The sequence below is a fragment of the Ostrea edulis genome, chromosome 1, assembly GCF_947568905.1.
Source record: "Ostrea edulis chromosome 1, xbOstEdul1.1, whole genome shotgun sequence".
Taxonomy (NCBI): domain Eukaryota; kingdom Metazoa; phylum Mollusca; class Bivalvia; order Ostreida; family Ostreidae; genus Ostrea; species Ostrea edulis.
The window spans coordinates 52,953,907-52,977,161 of record NC_079164.1 but is presented as its reverse complement, the minus strand read 5'-3'; the positions used below and the strand labels follow the sequence as shown (position 1 = coordinate 52,977,161).

At 34.1% G+C, this 23,255-nt stretch overlaps 1 protein-coding gene across 10 annotated transcripts in view; it reads right to left on the bottom strand.

Moving 5' to 3' along the window:
- Nucleotides 1–23,255, bottom strand: part of LOC125650463 (vesicle-associated membrane protein 3-like) — a 26,597-nt gene extending 3,342 nt beyond the window's left edge. The window contains exons 1-8 of one of the 10 annotated variants that reach the window (XM_056153925.1): nt 23,080–23,224; nt 19,542–19,589; nt 18,285–18,366; nt 16,294–16,372; nt 11,897–11,976; nt 11,018–11,069; nt 4,534–4,568; nt 4,230–4,260 (exon numbers count right to left, since the gene is read on the bottom strand). In XM_056153925.1, the coding sequence (XP_056009900.1) occupies nt 4,543–4,568; nt 11,018–11,069; nt 11,897–11,976; nt 16,294–16,372; nt 18,285–18,366; nt 19,542–19,589; nt 23,080–23,081 (369 nt within the window). In that variant the 5' untranslated portion in view covers nt 23,082–23,224 and the 3' untranslated portion in view covers nt 4,230–4,260; nt 4,534–4,542. Of the gene's footprint in view, nt 1–4,229; nt 4,261–4,533; nt 8,527–9,868; nt 11,070–11,896; nt 11,977–16,293; nt 16,373–18,284; nt 18,367–19,541; nt 19,590–23,079 lie in introns of those variants that run through there. The other 9 variants (XM_048878835.2, XM_048878818.2, XR_008799924.1 and 6 more) reach the window with 9 other exon arrangements.

Sequence of the window (23,255 nt, the reverse complement as noted above, 5' to 3'; positions counted from 1 at the left end):
GACCCCCCCCCCCCCCACCCCCCCCCCCCCCACTTGTGGCCCCATCCTACCACCCGGGGGCCATGATTTGAACAAACTTGAATCTGCACTATGTCAGAAAGTTTTCATGTAAAAATCAGTTTTTCTGGCTCAGTGGTTCTTGAGAAGAAGATTTTTCCTATATATTTGTATGTAAAACTTTGATCCCCTATTGTGGACCCATCCAACCCCCGGGGCCCATGATTTGAACAAACTTGAATCTGCATTATGTCAGGAAGCTTTCCGGTAAATTTCAGCTCTTCTGGTCCAGTGGTTCTTGAGAAGAAGATTTTTAAATGACCCCACCCTATTTTTGCATTTTTATGATTATCTCCCTTTTGAAAGGGACATGGCCCTTCATTTGAACAAACTTGAAAGCCCTTCACCCAAGGATGCGTTTGGTCAAGTTTGGTTGAAATTGGCCCAGTAGTTCTGAAGAAGAAGATAAAATTGTGAAAAGTTTACAACGACAGACAACGGACAAATTTTGATCAGAAAAGCTCACTTGAACCTACGGTTCAGGTGAGCTAAAAATGTATATTTACATTTACCATGTGATTTCTACTTAATTTCTATTGCAATCCATTGCTTACCACACCCCTCTCTGCATTTCTAAATTCTATAAAGTATCAGAAAAATCAAAGAAGTCTTTCAAATGATAAAGATTGGTCCCACCCTGAAAAAAAAAAACCTACCCCTGGGATCATGAAATTTACAATTCTGGTAAAAGGCTACCTGCTCCTTCTAAAGTTCCATTTAGTTTCAATTTAGTACATATATTAATATAATTAAAGAAAATATTACTTTAATATTTAATACAAAAACACAGTATAACAAGCTTAGCCCCGCCCTGGAATCAGAGCCTCTATCCAGGGGTTCATGAAATTTACAGTTTTGGTAGAAGCCTTCCTGCTCTACATGACTATGTATTACGCTTTCTTACAGATGTGTGGTTGTAGAAAAGATTTTTAAAAATTGCTTAATCTTTGACAGTTTTGCCCCAACCCTAAGGCCCCAGGGATGAAGGAGTCCTGAAATTTACAATTTATGTCCCCCTTGCCCCAAAGATGCTTCACATTAAATTTGAAAAGAATTGGAATGGTAGCTATCAAGAAGAAGTTAAGAATATTCAATTGTTAACAAACATTTAGTCATTATGACCATTTTGGCCCCACCCTGGTACAAAATGCTCTACCCCTGAGATCAAGTAATTTACAATTTTGGTAAAGGGTTACCTGTTCCTTCTAAATATTCATTTACTTTCATTTTAGACAGAAGATATCCAAAATGTTTAACACAGTTTGGCTCTGACCTGGAGAACATAAAATTTAAAATTTTGGAAGATGCCTTCCTGCTTTACATGACTATGTATTAAGTTTTTCTTACAGATGTGTGGTTGTACAGAAGAACATTTTTGAAAGCCCTACCCTAAGGCCCCAGGGATGCAAGAGAACTGAAAATTACAGACACTTCATATAAAATTTGAATTGGAATGGTAGTTATCAAGAAGAAGTTAAAAATGTTCAATTGTTAACACGACGAATGATGGATGCAGACCAATAGCAATAGGTCACCTTAGTGACTCAGGTGACCTAACAACTTACAGGTCAATAATATCTATATTTTACATACTTGAGAAAGTATTCATATTGAAAAAAATATCAGAAAAACAAATAATAAAATGTCTTTCTTTGGTTTGTTAAATGGAAGATGAGGGTCACAAAAATTACAGAAAAAATTAGCATATCCTCGTTGACTCTGGCTATGCATTTCTTCTGTATTGTTTGCGAAATTCATCTTCTGTTTAACAAACCAAAGAGAGAATTTTATTATCTAAATGAAAGTAAGTATGAGACTAAAAATAATATGGCAATCCTTCAACTGCATCCACATCACATGCTGCATTCAAGTACTATGACCTTGTCCTAAGATCTATTGGCAGAAAAATGAATTAAAAGGATTTCCTCTCCTCTTGTCATCAACTCTGTTGCAATTTTGATGGAAAAAAAACCCGATTCTAGTGGTATCAATAATACTGTTATATTCATTTGTGACCTTGACTACAGACATTTCACCTAGAAATCAACAAAAATCTCTTTCTCCCTATCTGCAATTTCATTATGCAAAAAATAGAGTGGTACTATGAATATGGTGTCCAAAGCATTGTTACATTAAATCAGTGACCAACAAACTTTTCACCCAGATATCAATAGGGACCTTGCCCCTAACTGCCTTCTCTGTAGCATGTAAGAGACAGTAAACCAGTATTCTTTACATGGTGTCAGCTACGTTGTTACCTTCAATCTGACTGCAACCTTGACCTTTTGATCCACATATTAATAAAAGTCTTCATCTTCCTACATGTGATATTTGTAATAAGTACAAGACAGAAAATTACAATAGTACAGTGTCAACAATACTGTTACTTTCAGTCACTGACTGTGATCTTGACCTATGACCCTAAGATCATGAAATCTATTGGGACCTGCCTCTTCTTACCTTTTCTATTGTATCAAGTTTAAAATCTGAATATCTAATATCTGAAATAGTTCTCTTCATATGGTGTTCATACACACAATGGCAAATCACTATATCACCTGCAATTCTGTTCCGAGATAATAATCACACATTAATCTTTATCATATTTTCCAGTATGATTTCTTAAAATAACGTGATTTATCAGTGACAAGAGGTACTGTGAGCAATGCTCACTAAGAATACCCCCCGCTTACCCCAATCTCCCACAGGGTGTTGGTAATAGGTATAAACTACCTCTTTTTTGAGTGTAAAAAACAAATGGCATGACAAACCGAACCATATTGCTACTTCGATGTCCACTGCATGTGACCTTTGACCTTTTGACCCCAAAATCGATAGGGAACATCTTCATCCCATGGGTAGTTCATATGTATGATATGGTGACTGTAGGTGGAAAGGATAACGCTTAAGAGCCAGGAAACCATATTGCTACTTCGATGTCCGGTGCGCGTGACCTTTGACCTTTTGACCCCAAAATCGATAGGGAACATTTTCATCCCATGGGTAGTCCATATGTATGATATGGTGACTGTAGGTGGAAAGGATAATGCTTTAGAGTGCGGAAACCATATTGCTACTTCGATGTCCAGTGCGCTTGACCTTTGGACCCCAAAATCGATAGGGAACATCTTCATCCCATGGGTAGTCCATATATATGATATGGTGACGGTAGGTGGAAAGGATAATGCTTTAGAGGCCGGAAACCATTGCGTCTACAGACGGACGGACAACCCGATTCCAGTATACCCACCCACAACTTGTTGCGGGGGGGGGGGGGGGTGTATAAAAATGCAAGATAAATATTTCTTGAAATTCAACAGAAGTCATGAGTGTACATATTTAAGTTATCATGGACTAGTGTAAAAAAAAAAAATTGTATGACTTAAAGGGACTGGTTCACCTTTTTCGAAAGAAATGTTTTTCAATATTGATGTTAAAAATTAAAAATATTGCTCATTTAATGTTGACAACCAAAATTTGGACCTTCTGAATGTAAGGATAAGAGCAATATTTTAGCTTTGATTCTTTGTTATGTAAACAAAGACTGGATTCTTTTTATGTAAACAAACAAACCAGTGAAACATTAATATTGTAATTTAAAGCATCTTCATTTTGTACAATCACTAATTTTAACTTTTAAGTGACACATTTTACCTAAAGTATACTTGAGATGTGATATATATGGTAAACTTGGATCAATATCCATTTATTTTGAAAACCCTGTAAACAATAACACACCTCAATCTTTGTTTTCAAAACAAATGATAAACTCTGTATAATGAGCTTCTGTCATGATGAATAACCTTAATTTTTTTGTGAAACCTTTTAAACATATCAGACTGTAGATTTTGATCATTTAAAGTGAAAAACAAAATTTGGAGAAAAATCGTGAATCAGTCCTTTTAATATAAACTTTAATGGTTTATCCATTTACAAGGATGTGTATCTCTGTAAGAAAACTAATTCAGCATGACTGCAAATATAAAATATCAAGTATTGGTCCACCTTAAATGCTTAAAACAATGAGTGCCCCAGAATAAGAAAATGAACTGGTGCAGAGACCTAAAACAAGGAAAATTCAAGCAATCTGTACATGATAACATGAAAACAGACAAAATAAAAGAATCCATCTAAAAGGAATGAAAAATTGAGTACACAACACACAGAACAACCTTTAGCCACCATATTTTGAATACACCCAAGCTGTAAAAGTTAGAGGATAGCATTTTTAACAACATACACAGTTTATAGTAAAAGCATCATCTATAATAACAGCTGTATTTGCTACAACATCAGGTGAAAATAATTCTGGTATGATCTATTCATGAAAACCCAGTTTTGGGGTTGGGGGATGGGGTTATGAACAGCCTTTATAAAGATAGCATGAAATTGACACGTTCCAGACACACTACATGTAAACATTACATCTACACACTACATATAAACATTACTACAGTGAGCACCGAAGATGCTTACTTCTGTTGATTAACCATAAGTAGAGGCCACCCAAGCTGGAGATTGCAATGAAACAAAATTGTACTTCATTGTCAAAAGAAAGTATGATTAGATTAGTATAAAGCCATTACATGTGACTCTAAAAAATTCAACATCTCAAGAACTTCAGAAAAAAATTCAAAAGATGCATCATTCTAGTTTGCAAGGGTCCAAAAATCAACAAATTTCAAGAGACACTTTCACTATATGAAATTTTTTTACACTACATTTGAAGCACTAGAAGTGGACATTTATTTAATTTTATTAGTCATTTTGTAAAATACAGTGGGCAAAAGGACAGGAGAGAATTTTCACCCCCCCCCCCCCCCCCCCAAATCAATAGGCACCATCCTGGAGTCAGAACCCCTACCCCAGGGATCATGAAATTTACAATTTTGGTTAAGGCCTCCCTGCTCTACTTGACTTTGCATTTAGTTTTCAGTCACCAGAGTTTGTGAATACTCATCATTCACAAAAACCTTGTACTATGTATATAGGAAATGTTGATGGTGCAATCTTTCAAACTCTGTGAGAAAGGAATGGGCCTCATTTTTTTGTGATAAGCCATCTTTACGTTAAGACAAAACTCTAAGGTCTCTTTATTACAAATTTGTTGCCTACATGCAAAGTGAAAGGGAAGGTCTGCATATGGATTTGTAAACAGAATGGTGATTCCTCCACATCATCTAAATCTTGTATGTACCTCTTACTTTGTTTGCTACATCTTCAGTAAAGGGAGACAATTTTAAACAAGAGGCCAGTGGGCAACATCGCTCACTTGAGTAAGCTGTTGTTCAGCTGTTGTATTTTAAAGATTTTTTAAAATCTTTATTCCCATGAAATATTTTTGACCCCATATTGTGGCCCAACCTAGCCCTACAGATCACATAACCGTGATACAAGGTCAAAAGGTCAATGATCATGGTATGAAATGTAAGGTCTTGCCATAAGGAATCTATATACAAAATATGATGGCCTTAGCTACCTTTAAAAGTTCATGAGATATTGCCTAGGTTAACTTTTCTTATAAGTTGGTCAAAATCCAAGATCAAACTTACAAGGTCAAACTTTGGTACCAAAAGAAAGATTTTGTCACAAGAAATTCTTACATAAAACATGAAAGATATATCACTCACCATTCAAAAGTTATGAGCAAGGTTAAGTTTTGTCAAAGTTTTGAAATATATGCCAAACTCTAAGGGCAAGGTCACAAGGTCAAAGATCATGATGGTATGAAATGTAAGGTCTTGCAATAAGGAATCTATATACAAAATATGAAAGCCCTACCTTAAATAGTTCACGAGATAGTGTCTATGTTAGGTTTTCTTAAAAGTTAGTTAAAACTACAAGGTCAAAATCACAAGGTACTCTAGTATCAAGGGCATAAAATCTTGCACCCACACAACTTAGGAATGTTTGCATTTTGATATAATAGTGTGTCCCTAGTACACTTTAAAAGAATTTGTTTAATCAATTTCCTGTATATTCCCATATAAAACTTTGATCTCCTAATGTGGTCCCATCCTAACCTGGGGATCCTGAATTGAACAAACTTAAATTTCCACTGCCTGAAGGTGCTTGCATATTAATATGACCAATCATGACCCTGCTGTTCTTGAGAAGATTTTTTCATATATATTCTGAGTAAAACTTTGATGCCCCTAGTGTGGCCCCATCCTATCCCCATGGGCCATGGTTTGTACAGTATGTCAGGAAGCTTTCACACAAGCTTCATTTTTTCTGGCCTAATGGTTCATGAGAAAAATTTTAAATGACCCCAACATATTTTTGCATTTTCTTGATTATCTCCTTTTGTAGGGAGCATGACCCTTCCTTTGAATAAACTTGAGCCCTCTTTACCCAAGGATGATTTGTGCCAAGTTTTATTAAAATTGGCCTAGTGGTTCTGGAGAAGAATTCAAAAATGTTTAAAAGTTTACAGACGGATAGACAGATCTATGGACGCACACACAGACAAAAGGTGCTCAGAATAGCTCACTTGAGCTTTCAGCTCATGTGAACAAGAAACTCAATGTTTTGTTCACTAAATGATCTATATAGCCCTATCCTATGGTTGGAAATCTCGACTCTTTAGGGACAAGAAATTATATTTACTCGATGAATCACAGTACCCTGCCCTAGAATCAACACTCCCAACCTACAAGACATGAATAGTAGATTTTCTCCTCTGTCATTATTACTATGCACCAAGTTTGATAGATAAAAAAGATCAATCCGAGCGATTTGTCAAATTAAACGTGTTTAACATAGATAGTGACTGTTCCTTCCCTTAGTGCCTGGCATCAAAAGTGAAAGTTACAGGTCTGTCCCTATAGAGGCCACAAAATTAACAATGCTATGTTCCTTAGTATCCCAAATATCATAATACAGTCTTGTAAAAATTTGTTGAGAAGTTGAATATGTTCACATGATGGACAAAACAATTACAAAAGGAGGTCACTTGACTGACCCTGAGTAGACCTAAAACCTGAGTATGTATCATGTTCTTTTAAGCTTCATAAAAATGACACTTTTGCAGACTTCACTGTTGATTACTTCAGAAATTTCATACTAAAATATTTATATTTCCAATGTTTTCGCCTTGATATCTTTACAGATTGTAATGATAGACATTTCTTCATGAATGCACTGCTTGTGAACAATGAGCATATTAATCTCGATAAGAACGTCTATTTAATGACTAGGATTTCAGACAGAAATGAAAGTAAAATGTAAATATAATTATAATGAAATTTATTTCTTAATTGGCAAAAGAAGGGTAGTACCCTTGGATGAAATTCCCATGAATGACATCTCATTATAAATTATCACATAAGGCCAATTCAACTTAATTGATAGATTATCATCCCCGCCCGCCCCTCAAAAATTGGCCCACCCCGATTTTTTTTATTTTGCGAAACTTGCGATTTTCGGAATATTTCATGTCCGACCCCGGTATTTACACTTCTTGTTTACATTTCCGGTATAGCCACGTGAAGAAAATAGATCTATATCATAGTTTTCTTAATTTCTCGCATTCTTACAGGTGTAAATCTTGAAGAAGTTAGGTATATTTCTGTTTGAAATTAAAGCTTAACCTGGAATTAATCTGTGAAAATAGCATAGATTGATATCCATCTGGCATTAAATGATGCGCATCTGTTGGGGGGGGGGGGGGGGGGGACTCGTTTATCTTTGTTATATAATCTATTAATTAAGTTGAATTGGCCTAACCTTATTAGATTATAATCATTTTAACAATAATTGGTTACCATACACAAGTATAGATTTGCATTGCATATAATGAAGTGTCTCTTATAACAACAGTACCTCAAGTTATCAAGAGTGAATTGTGAATGAATAATAAAATATTCATAACAGAACATGGTTAATACTGAAAGGGAAGGACGATTTTGAGAGATTAGTAGTTTGAGATATCAAAAGAGTAATTTGCTTTGTTTAATAAGGGAAACAATTAAAACAGTCCTTTAATAATTGGAGAGGTTGAGAACTCCAAGAGATCAAAATGCAGTCTTCTCTAGTCACCAGAATTATTACAAAGAATTTCAAGATGCCTTGATTATGATAAGTTTTTTTTGAAAAGATATATACATGTAATTGTGTCCTGGTTAAAATGATATGACAAATTGTTACAATGTGCTACTATTGTTACCTTCTCCCATGCCAGCATGAAGTTGAGGGTAGATGGATCCTTTCATTTTTTTCAAACATTGTATTACTCATGACATATGCCATTTTTAATGTAACTTTGAATAAAATTTTTAATGTGTTTGGCATCAGTCAACAACTTATTTTCATTTCTGTGAACATCACATGCATTTTGAAATGAAAAACAAAAGGATCCTCATGATTATCAGTTAGTGCTATTAAAAACTGTTCAATTAACAAAAAAATTTACTTACCAACTATTATTATGATTATAATAACAATTATTGCAATAAGAATTAACCACATCTGGAAATAAACAAATAAGTGTTCACAAATACACTGGTGCACAAAAACATAAGATCAAATGAAGACACAGGACTCAAAATGACCAGACTGCAAAAGCAAAAGTAGTATGTATTTCAAGGTCTACACATTCAAATAACAATACTTTTTGTTAACCAGTATGATCTTAAAAACATTAAATTTAACCCTTTTGAGTTGTGTGAGGAGAGCAAATTGATAGCAGACTGCACTACTGTGAATACTGTATGGTGCTGAAGTCAGCGTGTGGTAACACTGAATCAAGGCATACTGCACTGTTACAAATACATGTACCAATACAAGGTCCACAGATTTCAATATGCATTCTGAATTTTCTTGAGCTTCACTCCATACTGAACTCTAAATCTTAAAGTTAAAAGGATCGATAAATCAGTTCTTAACTTTAGGCTTTTTCACAATCTGGTCTTCAATCACATTAAAAATAAAGAAGAATATAGAAATTAAAATTATATAATACAAATGGAAAAACACACTGATGAAATGAACAACAATCATATCTAATTTTTGGTCACATGTAATTTTTAAAGACTTCCAAAATTATTCATTCAAAACAAGATGTATTTGAAAAACATGAATGCCTTTGTGAAAAAACAACAACCTATGATTGTAATTAAAGATTTCTATCAAAAGTAGAGGTGAAATTACCCCTCCCCCCTCCCCTTGATAATATAATTTATTGATGCCATTAATTTTTATCCAATACACTTAAGGAATAATATATATCTCATTTCCTTATGATATGGGGGATATAGAAACAATGAAAGAAAGGGAAATTTCCATATGGACAGTTTTAACGTCTTTCATGATACAATCAGACATTTCTTCCTTTATATCTATCTATAAATAAAGAATTTCATGTCAGTTTGAAATGTCATCTGTGTGTCAAATCTGTCTACTATATATCTTGTGTCAGCATTGCATATGTTTTTATTGAGAATTTTGTTGATGTTTGGTTTATTGCTTGCAAAACATTGGAAAATGGAAATATTATGACTAAATAATTATACGTGTATGCAAAGATGCAATACATGGCATGTTATTCATAATTAGAATCTAGTTTTTAATATTTCAAGGACACTTGATACACAAAAAAAAATAGATGCATGGGTTTATAATTTTTTTTTGTTTTAGTTTGATTGTAAAAAGTAATATTCTAAAATATGAGGGACATAAAAGTTTTATGTGGTCAAAAGTTAAAATATACTATCCCTCCTCATATAACTCTATATAAATTTTTCTCACTCTTTTGGACTTAATTGAGAAATCACGGGAATAAATTACACTCCATGTGATTTAATTGTATTCATTTTTCTTTTAAAAACATTAATTTAGTTTTTATTTTCATCACATTTGATATAGGCTAGTTTGTAGTAAGTGTCAACACTGAACAGGATTTCCCCCCTCTTTATATATATACTTATAACACAATGGTTAAAACCAATCTTGAATATTTTTATTCTCATGTTTTATTTTCTGCTATTCAATTATGGTGTGAAACCAAAATACGTAAATTTCGAGCCTACCATTCATATTTTCATGGTGTTGCTAATTAAAGTAGTCAAATGTGTATGAAGTCAGCCCTAATTATCACAAAGATTACACTAAATATCAAAGCTTTTCAGTCACTGTAGCTCAGTGGTAGAGTGTTCGCTTTGTAATTGGGAGGTCATCAGTTCAAACCCCACTCGTGCAATGACAGCATAAAACATAGGCAGTGATAGCTCCTTGGCCAGACGTTAGGCATTTAGAAGTGGAAATCATGGGTCTTTTGGACGACCTTAAAAATTGAGATTCTGTGTCATGGCAGGCATTGGCACGATAAAGAACCCTCACTGCTATGGCCCTGAGCACTAAGCATAGGTATAAAATTGTGGTACTTCACCTACAGCTGGTGATGTCTCAATATGAGTGAGAAATTTAGAAGCTATGTTAAAGTTATTAAAATAAGGATCTTAGGTACCACTGGAAAAACCTTGTCACAAGGACTATCAAGACCTCTCTCTTATAATTCAAAAGTTTCAAGCAATATGACAATTTTTTTTTTTTTTTTTTTAAAGTGCGTCAACAATTAGTGTTTAGAAAACATAGTCAAAAACGGCATGGTTGGAAGAGCCTTATCAAAAGGATTATACCCACTAAATGGCAACACCCTCTCTCTACATGTCTTGGTTTAAAAGTTATAAGAATTGCTATAAATTTTAATAAGTGAGTCAAAGGTCAATGTCAAGGTCAGTTGACCATAAAATATAAAAAGTCCTCTCATTAATATCTTAAAATTTATAATTTTTTCCAAAGACAGACAGATGAACAGGACAAAAACTATATCATGCTGTAGGTTTTTGTATAGTACACGTATAACCAAAATAATACTAGACTTTGCTAATCACTACATAAACTAACAAAACAAGTGATTCAACATATAGTACACTTACAAAGAGTCTCTTTTTGAACTTACCAATTATAATAATTACTATGACAGCAATTATCACGCCCAATATTATCATCATCTGCAATTTTTTTTACACAATACCTCAGATTCATTCTATTGATGGGAAGTAAATATAATCATTCACTTTGTTGTACAAATGTAGTTCATAGGTTTGATTCCAGCTGGGTCAGACCCAAAATTTTAAATTGTATTTGGAAACCTGCCTTTGGAGAGTAGCATTAATATAAGCCTTTTGGCTTATTTTCTAATGCACTTCACATATGAATGTTTATTGTAAAATGTTGATCATTATAAATAAATTTTGTACAACTAAACTAAACCTGTCTCAGTCTTCACAAAAACTTTTCTGAGCCACTAGCCAGTAACAGTGGCTTTGACAAAATTAATGTTCATCATTTTATTCCATTTCAATTTCATCTTCTAAACACTGCCTCTTTAGGCACTGCGTCTCAAACTCTTCTCATATTTCTTGTGCTTACTCAGTTACTTTGAGTTTCTTTTTCAGTAATTTCTTTCTTTTTTCATTTTGGTGTGATTTTGAAGGTCAAGGATATCATCATATTCATTAAAATGATTTCAAACATATATGTCAAGTCTCAAAGTAACAAGCATCATAATGAAAAGGTAAACAAAGGAAAAGCTAATTCAGACAGTTTATTTTGATAAAATTTCTATAAGATCAATTTACTATTTATATTTTTGCTAGCTCATCGAGCTACTTTTGTGACAATTTCCACTAGCCCAGATAAATTCTAACTAGCCTCAGGCTATTGAGTTTTCGTGAAGACTACTGTCTGTGTTCTCATAAAATCTATGTAAAATCTGTAATTCTTTATTACTTCATTAGCAATATCTATGAAAACCTTAGCAATGTTATCATATTACCTTGCAGTTCTTCCACCAATATTTTCTCTTCAGTTTGCCAGCACTTGCTTCAAACTGTGATGCCCCAGCTTGCAGTGCATCTGTTCATACAAATTACAGGTAATTATCAAAATTATTAAAAACAGACAGAAAGAATTGGGCTTTACGGTTAGGAATGTATCATTCTTTCCTTGGTGAAATCATACTTCATATGAGATCTTTAAATAGTCATTAGTAATAAAATTTTGGAGTAGAGATCTACCTTAATTTGTATTTATGCCATCTTCACAAGTCAAGGGTTATTGATTCGTCACCTCACACTAACCCTTGACATCACTGACTATCAAAAAGTTGGGCTCTTTCTGATTGTTTCCACAAAAGAGTGGGAACCAATGAGAATGCGGTTCTATTTATAACAGCGCGAAATGAAAGATTCAAATAAAAACATGTGTATTGATACCTACAGTTATGATTATTTCAATCATTTAAGCAATATTGTCTTTAAGCAAACAAGTTTCCAAACTTGATCTACTATCAATAAAGGTAATTAGTGGTGTAAATATTACAATTGCGAGCGTTTATCAAAAGAGTAGTATGAGATCGCGTCATTTGTATCCATGTACACCATAACAAGATGCAGTGATTTCATTGGATGTTTTATTTATAGTGGATTGTGTAATGGTCTAATGAGCCCAACTTTTATATAGCGACTGGTGTCAAGGGTTAGTGCGATGTAACAAATCAATAACCCTTGACTTGTGAAGATGTATCTATGCACCATATATCACATTTCAGTTTCTTTAAATTGAAGCTTAGGCCACACCAATTTGTAAAATAGTTCTTCGGATTTTCAAACAAAAAAAGTGAGGCGAGAGGGCGAAATTATTTTACAAATATTATTTTTAATTTAGGAGATAAAAATTATGAGGCGAGCGAATACAAGAAATATAAATATTTTTAATTGAATTAAGTGTGATTTTAAAAAGCGAGCGCCTAAAAATAAAGATCTAAAATCATCAGATATCATTTGTTTACCACATAAACTTAATATTTTTCAACTTTGTTGATATAGTTTACAATAAATAAGAAGTATTTCAAGTTTCAAAGACTTATTTTCTTCATACTTAATACATGTACTTTGCAACATTAACTGATAAGGTCTTTTTGAAGAATTTTATTTAAATTTCATTTCTACAAACTTTCGATTCAGAGATATGCATATTGCTTGGGACACATCCAGTTTTGACATTCATTGCAAATGCAATATCCATTGCATCTCTTTGAGCATTTTCTTGAATTTTGTGAATTTGTCGTTAACTGTCGGTACAGTTTAAAATAGTCATCGATCAGTACCCCTTGCTTGTTGTAAGAGGCGAATAAATGGGGCGGTCCTTCAGATAGGACTGCAAAAACTGAGATCCTTGTCACAGCAGGTGTAGCACGATAAAGATCCCTCAGTGCCATAAGCGCTGAGCATAGGCCTAAATTTAGCAGCCCTTCACCGGCAATAGTAACGTCTTCATGTGAGTGAAATATTCTCAAGAGAGACTTCAGTCAATATATAGGCTAATCAAACAATCAATCATACGCTATCAATGTTCTCTAAATAGTGGCATCGAATAGTGCTTCAAAAGTTTCATCAGCTTCCAGTTCGATTCCAGCATAAGGAACAACTTTCAATCCAGTGTTATGAAGTATCGTACATATTAAGATAGACATCATGAATAACTTAACCGTAAACCCTGTTAGGAAATTTCTCGAGAGCCCGCGCTTCTGTCATTTGTCAGCATATACATCAAGGTTATTTGTGCGCTTGTTGTAAAAACTAAAAAAAAATATTTATGGATATTTTTGAACACGCGGGCGGATATTATTTTTTGATAATATTATAATTTGGATTTGTTACAAATAGAAGCGGCGAATCCGACGAACTAGATTACAAATTGGCATGGCCTTATTGGAGAAAAGTCCAGAAAACTACATTTAGCATTAAGTCCCATAAAGCTTATAAAAATCAGTCCACTGCAATGAAACTTACATTAGCAAATCAAATACTTCAATTTCCTCTTCCTAAATCAAAACATGGTAAAAAAAAAAGTCCACAAAACAAGAAGTTTGGTCAATCATGAAACAAAAAAGTCTTACAATTTTTGTTAGAATGAGTCAACTTTGATGAAAGTGAAACTTAATCTGTATCTACTAATACGCAATTTCCGAGTTACCCAATAGTTCTTTCCTATTGTTGAACTCTTGCGCACAATGAGACGCAAAATGTATTTTCGTACACACGCGGTGGGTACAAATGTTTATCGTAGTCTTCATATATTGCTGAAAGGATGATTACCAGACATCATGCAACCACCCAAACTGCTGGGACACACAACTTTAGTAAGTTTATGAGTATTTATTAATGAAATAGCTCAAGCAAAATTTGATAATCACCATCTTTCTTTGATTAAAGTATCACTCGTGCAGAAGAGGAAATAAAAAATAGATTTCATATCTAATTTAATGGCCTAATTCAAACAAATATTATTCTTGATATGGTCACTTTAATGTATACCAACGGCTGGTATAAACAAAATTTACGCTTTCATAACTTGTATCCTTATTTACATAGCCAGTCTATAATATATGTATAGATCTTGTACCCACCCAAGCGTTCAACAGAGCACTAAACGTACCTCCATCAGAGAAGAGCTGATATCTCAGAAGTTGCGTATTAGATTACCACATATCAAATCTGAGTTTCCTCAGTTAAAGCATAATGGACAAAAATCAAGAAAACTATATTCAGCACAAAATCTCATAACAAAAAATCTTTTAGAAACATACACACCCACCCCCTTGAGGCAATATTTAAAAGGATCAACTTTAAATTTAGAATATTTGTAATGATAGTGAAAAATAGTCCCAAGTTTAATCTCTCAAGATACTCAGGAGACATTTCAAAATTTAACAAGAGGCTCAAGGCCAGACTACTTGAGTCACCTTGGCTCTGCTATTGTTCAGCTATTTGTAATTCCCATTAAAAAAATTGACCAATATTGTGGACCAAACCAACTCCAAAAGAATCACAACATAACTGAACATAAATTCATACACCAATATGACTAACATGACCTTGCTGTTTTGGAGAAGGCCAAGGTCATAGATCATGCTATGAAATGAAAAGTCTTGTCATATGAAATCTATATACAATATGTGAAAGCTCTGCCCTTAGTAGTTCAGGAGATACTTAACAGGTAAGGTTTTCTTGAGAGAAGGTCAATCTCAAAGGTCAGGGTCAAACAACATAGTTTCCAATGAAATGATCTATATAAATAATATGAAAGCACTAACTTTGGCTCAGGTGAGCTAAAAACCAGTCATTTGAGTTATAGCATTTGACCTTATAACTTGAAAACCATTGGAAGTTATCTACTCTTTAGGGAGTGCCAGTGTATCAGGTCTGTCTGTCATAAAAAGGGTTCACAAGATATTGAGCAGAAAATATTTTCTTTTGGGTAGAGTAGTTTGACTCTTGACCTTTGACCTCAAAATCGATAATAAAACCCCATATGATGTACCAGTGTTCCAAGTGTGATGTCTGTTTCACAAAGGGTTTTTGAAGATACTAAGCAGACAATCATCCTACTCCACATTAGTTTGACTCTTGACCTTTGAACCTCAAAATCTGGTAACGAGGTAATCTACTCCTTAGGTAAAACCAGTGTACATAGTTTTAAGTCTGTCAAGCAAAGGCTTCTCAAGATAATGGGTACACAATAACTTCCTACATCAAGAGTCGTTTGACTATTGACTTTATGACATCAAGCAAAGGGTTTTCATGATATTGAGCAGACAATATCTATGTCCAGTGTGACCCTTGACCTCGTGACCTCAAAATCAACAGGGGTTACTTTCTCCTTTGGTAAAACCAGTGTACTAAGTTTGATATTTGCCAAGCAAATCGTTCTCAAGATATTGAGTACACAATATCTTACATGTACAGTTTGACCATTGCACCTTGTGACCTCAAAATGAATAGGGGTCATCTACTACTTAGGAGAACCCTGTATAAAAAGTTTGATGTCTGACAAGTATTCAGTGAACAACACTTGGTCAACAAACATGATGAAACTAAACTTGATCTGTAAACTTCAGCAACTCCAATCACAGCATGGTAATAAAAAGTCCAGAAAACTAAGTTGTGATAGACAGAGGGGAAACCAATAATTCTATTCAGCTTCACTGGTAGGGGACTTACAACTAGAGTTTCTTTATCATGTTGATGGGTCAAGACACTCTCACCTCATAAGCAATCTTTGTGTGTCAAGTATGAGCATCTACTGCTAAGAAAATCTCCTATATATACAATTACATGCCCCCAAACTTTGCAAGGAAGGGGGTAATAAATAGATCTCTTTTTATCTTACCTGCTCTGTCATCTAGTTCTGAAATTTTCTGGTCCCTCTCTAGCACTTTATCAACGTTGACTCTCATTATATCCACAACCTATTCAAATATATATTTAAAATAACAACTTTTCTAAGAGTGCCTAGCTTCAATTTCTAGTACTTCGCCTAAAGATGGTGACATCTCTTTATTCATGAGTAAAAGATACTCAAAGATGGGAAGTAAAACTCAATCCAATCAATCAATCATTTAAATCTGGGGTTCTGTTTGGTAACCATCCCTATGCCATCTATTCTATCATTTAATGTCGAAAAGCAGCAAATGGTGGTGGTGGTGGTGGGGGAGGGAGTGGTACTTCTAATGGTCAGCAAAAATTTGAATGTCATTTGTTGAGTTACAAACTGATAATTCATACTTTTTTTCTAAGTCAAAGGGCCATAACTTGATGAAAAATCAATGAACCATGACAAAATTCGAACTTGATCTGTAACTTGTTAAACAGAGAGAAAAAAGTGCGGAAAACTGATTTGCTGGACTGATGGATGGACAGAGATGGAGTGCAAATGTAAAATCCTTCGATTTCGTCAGTAGGGGACTAAAAAGAATTGAAAATATAATTTCAAACTAGGCCCTATTTATCTTGAAACTTGCATTTATTTTTACTTAAGCATATCTACATTCCAAACAGTCAATTTGAGTAATACATCTTGTTAAATTTATACTACTCTGAACAATGGGTCAGCAGTAATAAATATTTGCAACTCAAAGTTGCACATGGATCTCATGAATATTATCACATGCATATAAAAGTTGGTTTACAGTAAATCCATACCCCCCCCCCCCCCCCCAATTCTTTTTTGGCAGCTTGGTTCTAGAGGGAAAGTTAAAAAGGGGGAAAGTTAACAGATGACTGACAAACTTTATATACAACTGCTCACTAAAGCTACATTTTAAGGTTCTGCCAAAGTTAGACTGGCTTAATTTCTTTTACATGCATTTAGCCCAGTTTCCAACACTCTGCAATATGTCATCATCATAAGTTATGTTAGAAAAATGTTTGTCCTTACAGTTTTTTTTCCTCCTACCATATGGAAATGGTACCATACCCATTCCATTGGGAAAAATAGCATCAAAACTGAATGAATTGGAAATGTTCATGTCAACAAATGGCATCTGCACTGAATACACTATATTTTAAGGAATAAATAAGTATTCATTGTTTACAGTTTTACAAAATTGACCACTATTTTCTACTTTTAAATTAGTTAACTCGTATGGTTCATACAGAGCGAATTACGAGCCTCAAAAAATGAAGACGTAGCAGTTTGTCAATAGCATTTGGCATTGGGAATGGTTCCATTTATCAATAACAGTTATAAAAGGGGGAAAATGCTGCCTTATCACAGTTCATGATCAGAAAAACATTTGTTAATCAGCTCAACACTAATGCTTTATCATCTAATTAATGAAAATGTCAAAACACTGCTAAATTTTAAAGAAATAGAACACTCCTTTTTCTTTGCTTTAAGGTCACAAGTAATCTTTAGATTTGGCAAACCCTCTATTGATGCTTAATAAAAAGTTTACAACCATTATTTCCCCATTGGTTTACAACCATTATTTCTCCATTGAAGCATTTACAAAAACTGTTAAATAATTTCTATTTCTTTTGGAACTTATTCATTTAATGCAACATCAGAGTTCAGCCATTTGGTTGGTGTACAGTATTTGCATTCTACAAAGACAAACACACACCATACGGACTATACATTTAGAGGTTAAAATTGGTATAAAAGAACCATGTCAGTTTGACTTAGACAGAACTGTAAGTTGAAAAACTCAAGTGAACTAATAATAATTCCAAACAATTTTTATTCCCTACTTTGTATGAAAGTTTCTGCTCAACTTTGCAGGATATAAATGCATCATAAAAGCATTGTTTAGGACTAAATTTGGAAAGACTATAGCACTATACATACAATGTAGTCCATATATTTTTGATTTCACAAACCTCGTCGACCTGGGCCTGAGTTTGCTGTAAGCGCTTACTAGGCTGGGCTGGTTGTGGCCCCCCTGGGCCTCCGGCTGTCGACCTACAATGTACAGAAACATTCTCAATATCTCTAAACATGCTAAACCTTTTCCCCTTCTAAGTGAACGATATATCTCTGTAACACAGACTCTTCCCCTCTAGTAAACCATAATGACTTAATCTTTGTAACACAGATAACAATCAACTATGAAAATTATAAAACATACTGCATATAGAGAAGTATCCCCCTTTTCTTTTTGACCATATCACCTTTATCATTAAAAGGCAAGCCTAAAATGGGCAAATCTAAGTACTCATAACCAGTACTCTAATGTAGCAAATGGTTTTGGACAAAATCAAAACAAGAGGAATTTATGTTTAAATGTGGATGAAATTAAATTGAGGCAAAAATTTCCTAATTCATACACAGTCCTAAAATTATATAAGTTAACAATTCGAGTATATAGAAATATCATTACCAGATACACCAAAAAACAAAAGAACATAAAATATCAAAACAATGTAAACAAAAATTATACATCATTCAACAACAGTAGCTATATAGCTATTATATGTAGTTAAGTCATCCACTATAACAGATAACCACTAAGACTAGTCCCATATTCCTTGTACTGTGCAACAAACCTGATAAAGGAATGAAATCAAATCAAATTGTGTAATGAAAACACAATATCCTCAGGAAATATATAGTACTTACTCTTATTATCATTTTAAAAAATATCTTTTAAAATTTTACTACATGTATTGAATTTCATTTACATATTTTTTTTCTGCCTATGCCTAGAACTATAACTAAAGCAAATAAAACATATCACAAACATGCACTACACTTATTGACCACAATAGAAATACAAATGTACATGTACACATAAATCAACTGAAAGCAGTGTTTAAAGTAAACCAGAGAGGTCTCCATACATATCCACAGAAATTCTCATGTGGTTCCACCATTCTACTTATCTCCATTGAACAATTAGAAATACAACACATTGTTTCTATATCGTAAATGTCTTTGAAACTTTTCAATCAATTCAGCTATCTAAATACATGTAGCCTACCTTGGTACCCATAACCTTGAAATTAGCGAGTAAATGATGTCATTTCTCTTTGATAAAAAATTGTCTATCATTTCTGAATACCACTGTAAAGTGGTAATGAGATTCAAATTGATGATTGTGCCTTGGTGAACCACATGAGTATCCAAGCCATACTTACATGGGTGGCCCTCCTGGACCGGCCACGGGGTTCTGTGGAGGGGCAGACCTTAATGGAAGTCAATCACTTAATTGTACACTTCATTAACTTTAAAAAAAAATTATAAACTGACTTCAATACTACTGATGCATCTGATCTGCTTTAAATTGTGACTAACAATCATTTCAGATCTTGATATATCATGTTATAGTATGAAGTTAATATATCGACAGTGCTACTGTTAGAGTGAGTGCAACTACATGTATATGCATGAATCCAGAATCCAACTCACACATCCCCATTTTTTAGAGGGGTCTAATCAAACAAGAGGCCCATGGGCAACTTCGCTAACCTGAGTCACCTTGGCCCATATTTAAAGATTTTCCCTACATATTCGCATGTAAAATTCTGATCCTTATTGTAGCCCCAACCTAACCCCAGGGGCCTTGATTTTTACAAATTTGAATCTGCACTATGTCAGGAAGCTTTTAAGTAAATGTAAACTTCTCTATTCCATTGGTTCTTGAGAAGAAGATTTTAAAAAAAATTTCCTATACATTTGTATGTAAACTTTTCATCCCTATTGTGGCCCCTTCCTACTCCCGGGGGCCATGATTTTTAAAAATTTGAATCTGCGCTAAATCAGGAAGCTTTCACGTAAATATAAACTTTTCTGGCCCAGTGGTTCTTGTTGAGAAGATTTTCTGTATATATTTGTATGTAAAACTTTTATTCCTTATAGTGGCCCCACCCTACCCTCGGGGACCATGGTTTTAACAAACTTGAATCTGTAAATTATGTAAACTTTTCTGGCCCAGTGATTCTTCAGAAGATTTTCCCTCTATATATGTATGTAAAACTTTGATTTCCTATTGTGGCCCCATCCTACCCCCGAGGGCCATGATTTTAACAAACTTAAATCTGCAGTATGTCGGGAAGCTTTCATGTAACTTTGTACTTTCCTTGTTGCTTCATTTGATAGCCTGAAGAGCTCGAAATTAGCTAGAAATAGTCGCAAAATGCAAGTGCATTTGAAAAATTGTGAGTAAAAATAGTGGACACTCGAAAATCTTAACGAATGGTGATTTACAAACCATGATCGTATCCGTTTTAAACAGTGATGCGCAATTCGCTTTTGTTAAATTTGCACTCAGAATCATACGAACGCTTACATGAACAACCGATTTCAACAACTGTTTCTATCCGTATTTTTCTTTCACAAGTTTTTAAGAAACTCAAGAGTCAAATAAATGCTTCAAAGGTCCGACATGACATTATGGTGAAAAATATAGACATGTGCCATGAGTCCTGTTCACTTGTAGGGATGATTAAATTGAATTCCAAGTATGACAATTTTTGTTATTTATTAATCTAAAAAACAATTGGAGTCTATGTTTACCAAGTATTCTGGTAGCCATTTTTATCAAAATGGAAAGCAGCGTCGTTTGTTATTATTTACAGATCATCGGCAAACAACAACTATATTCCTTCACAACAATTATTAATCATTCCAACACATCCTATCTATGTTAATTTGTTGTCATACTGAGGTCGGGTTGTAGTTATGACACAAGAGTGCAGTGCTGACCATGTAGACGATAATTAAAAAATTTCATGGGACTCATGCTGCTTCTAAACCACAAGTCCGGGATTCACTTTGAAAAATCCATAGTGACAACCCTGATGTGGCATGAAATTGGATAACTTTGGATCTAGACTTATCCAAACAATGCCTGTAGACCCATTAGGCTCAGTAATCATGGGGAAAATCATCGATTTTAAAAACCTATAAAAAAGAGCACTGCTTCATTATTTTTATTTCAGCCTGTAGGTTTTCATTTTAGCCTGTGGATTTTATACCTACAGGCTAAAATTACCCTGTGGTAGAAAAAGTAATTTCTACCCTTGGTCAAGTCACCAATTATCAAACTCAGGGTTGTCACAAGGGATTTTTCAAGGCAAGTCCCAGACTCGTGGTATATGAACAGCTTGAGTCCCACAAAAATTTGGCAAGTCTCATGAATATTTCATGAGTCCTTTGTATCAGATCTTTGTGAAAAGTAAAATGAAGATTAATTTTTCTCCAACCTATTCAGATTGAACACAAGCTGATACTTTCCTCTGTTTACTTTATTCTCAAACAATTCAGTTGCAAACATTGACGCAAGTCGTACATGCTAATAACTCTAATTACCTACTCAATGCATAATTATGATAAAATTAAATATAATAAGCTATTTGGTAGTGCTGTGTGATATTACCGGTGAATCCGCTTCATGTTGTTAGCAATACATATCATGGTATTTTTTTGTAAATACCAGTTCAGGTTCAATATTCAATTCCTTGCATAAGTTACCTGCCCCTGATTTAATGTTTAACAAGATGTGTTTGTGAAACACAAATGTCCCCGATAATGGTCAATTCCAAAGATGGCCAAGGTCACAAGGACAATATCTTGGTACCAGTAGAAAGATCTTGTCATAAGAAATGCTCATGTGCAGTATGAAAGCTCTAATATTTACCACTTAGAAGTTATGACCAATGTCAAATTATTTAAAAGTATGTCAAATGTCAAGGTCAAAAGGTTTAGTACCCACAGAAAGGTCTTGTCACATGTAAAAATAGTGAAATATCAAAGCTCTGGCACTTACTGTTCAAAAGTTATTAGCAAGGTTAAAGTTTTCAAAAAGTAGGTCAAGGTCACAGTGTCAAACATGTTGGTACCCATGGAAAGGTCTTGTCACAAGGAATACTCAAGTGAAATATCAAAGCTCAAGCACTTACTGTTCAAAAGTACAAAATTCAATATTGCAATATAGAGCAATACGATTTTCGAGTCGCAATACCCAGCACTACTATTTGGCCTCGGATTAACAACAATTTTTAATAATTGTCCAACCAATCAGCAATACACTCTTGGGTTATCACAACAACCTGTCCTCAATATGACACAAATTAATGTAGTTTCATTATCATTGGAATGATAATTGTGATGGAATAGATTTGTTATTTGCTGGCGAACTGTAAATCACAAAGTTTTACTTATCTACATCTAAGGCAATGGTAGCTCATGAAAGAATTAGGAGTTATGAGTGAAATCTCAGTAAGCTTGAAAATATGAATATATTGAGGCAATCAATGTTGATGACTTATATATGTCCAAATGTGTTTTCAAACTACTACTGTCTTTTGAATTATTTTTCACAAAATTTGCACAGACACTGACAGGTAGGCGGTAGTCACTGGAATCAATATGTACATGGGTTATGATGAGAATCCGGAAACAGCGCTTATGGCCTTTAAAAAGATATTTAGATAATTAGGAAGACGAAGTAGATAGTTCTAATAATGACCAGGTCTACACTGGTTGGAAGTCTGCATCCATTTGGACTATAAATGGAGAATTCTGCAAGACACAACGCGAAGTGGACAGTTTGCCTCTGTAGCATTGATCACTGTTGATAAAGAGGTGCTTTATCCGGTACTTTCGCTGTGATTTAGTATCATATGTCTATATCAAAGACAGAATCAGACAAAATGGCAAACATCTAAGACTTACATTTTATCTCAAGAATAAGTGCAGAGATTAAGGATCTCTTTAAGTCCGATATTCTCCAGTCGATGAAAAATTATAATGGATAATGGCGATTGAATGGCAATGACGTCATATTATCCGGGTTCCTGAGCAAGAAGTCAGCAAAACGTTTGACGCTGAGGCAAATTCATATAGAATAT